The following is a 1109-nucleotide window of genomic DNA, read 5'->3' on the forward strand; positions in this document are numbered from 1 at the left end:
TAGAATAAAAAATATTCCACCACATTGGAGATCAAATGACTCACTTTTTAAAGGAGTTGGGTTTTGCAGTATTTGATCACTTTTAATGAGATTTTTTAGAAAATAATTTTTGTCAAACAGAGAAGGTGGATCAGGAAGTCTTGCTTACTAAAACAACTCTTAAAGAAATCATATCCACAGAATACTGTTATTAACAGTATGAACTTCCATCTAATGGTTCTCCAAACTCTTACTATCATAGGCATTTCATGATATAAAGCAGAGAGAAACTTTATTCTAGTGCATGAAATGATTACATGAATGTGTTCTGTCCTTTTAGAATTACATTTAATGTTTTCATTGATGGACAAAGTTCCCAATGGGATAGAGCCAATGTTGAAAGACTTGGAGGAACATATCATTAGTGCTGGCCTGGCAGATATGGTAGCAGCTGCTGAAACCATTACTACTGTAAGTTTTCTTCAGTGACGATGATAGATATGTATCAAGGTTATTTTTAAAAATGCAGGATTGAATAGTAGTTACCAGAGGCTGGGGAGGGTAGAGGGGGTTCGAAATAAAAGAGGTAGATCAATGAGTACAAACTTACAGTTAGAAAATAGTAATAAAAGACTGTACTTTCAGGGATCATTTCTATAGTTCGTTATTAGAGAATTTTTTCTGAATGCATAGAGCACAAAAAAACAAGAATAAGTTTTGGTCTTCTCTTACACAGTAGAGTGACTAGCAAATAGCAATATAGTGTATATTTCAAGACAGCTAAAAGAGAAGATTTTGAATGTTATCTTCACAAAGAAATGATAATTGTTGGAGGTGATAGATGTATGTGGTCATTATACTTTGTATGCATGCATTGAAACATCACTTTGTACCCCATAAATACGTACAATTATTATATGTCTATTATAAATAAAAAACTTAAGAAATGCAGGATTGGGCCAGGTGCAATGGCCCATGCCTGTAATCCTAGCACTCTGGGGGCCGAGGCAGGAGGATCGCTTGAGCTCAGGAGTTTGAGACCAGCCTGAGCAAGAGTGAGACCCCATCTATACTAAAGATAGAAAAAATTAGCCAGGCGTGGTGGTGAGTGCCTATAGTCCCAGCTACTC

The 1109-nt window shown here is 35.9% G+C and overlaps 1 protein-coding gene across 1 annotated transcript in view; it reads left to right on the forward strand.

Moving 5' to 3' along the window:
* Positions 1–1109, forward strand: part of CUL5 (cullin 5) — a 159083-nt gene that overhangs the window by 112365 nt on the left and 45609 nt on the right. Inside the window, exon 8 of the mRNA XM_012659126.1 lies at positions 320–464. Coding sequence (XP_012514580.1) covers positions 320–464 — 145 coding nt within the window. The remainder of the gene's footprint in view (positions 1–319; positions 465–1109) is intronic.

This window comes from Propithecus coquereli, unplaced genomic scaffold (genome assembly GCF_000956105.1).
Source record: "Propithecus coquereli isolate 6110/MARCELLA unplaced genomic scaffold, Pcoq_1.0 Scaffold6, whole genome shotgun sequence".
Lineage (NCBI taxonomy): Eukaryota > Metazoa > Chordata > Mammalia > Primates > Indriidae > Propithecus > Propithecus coquereli.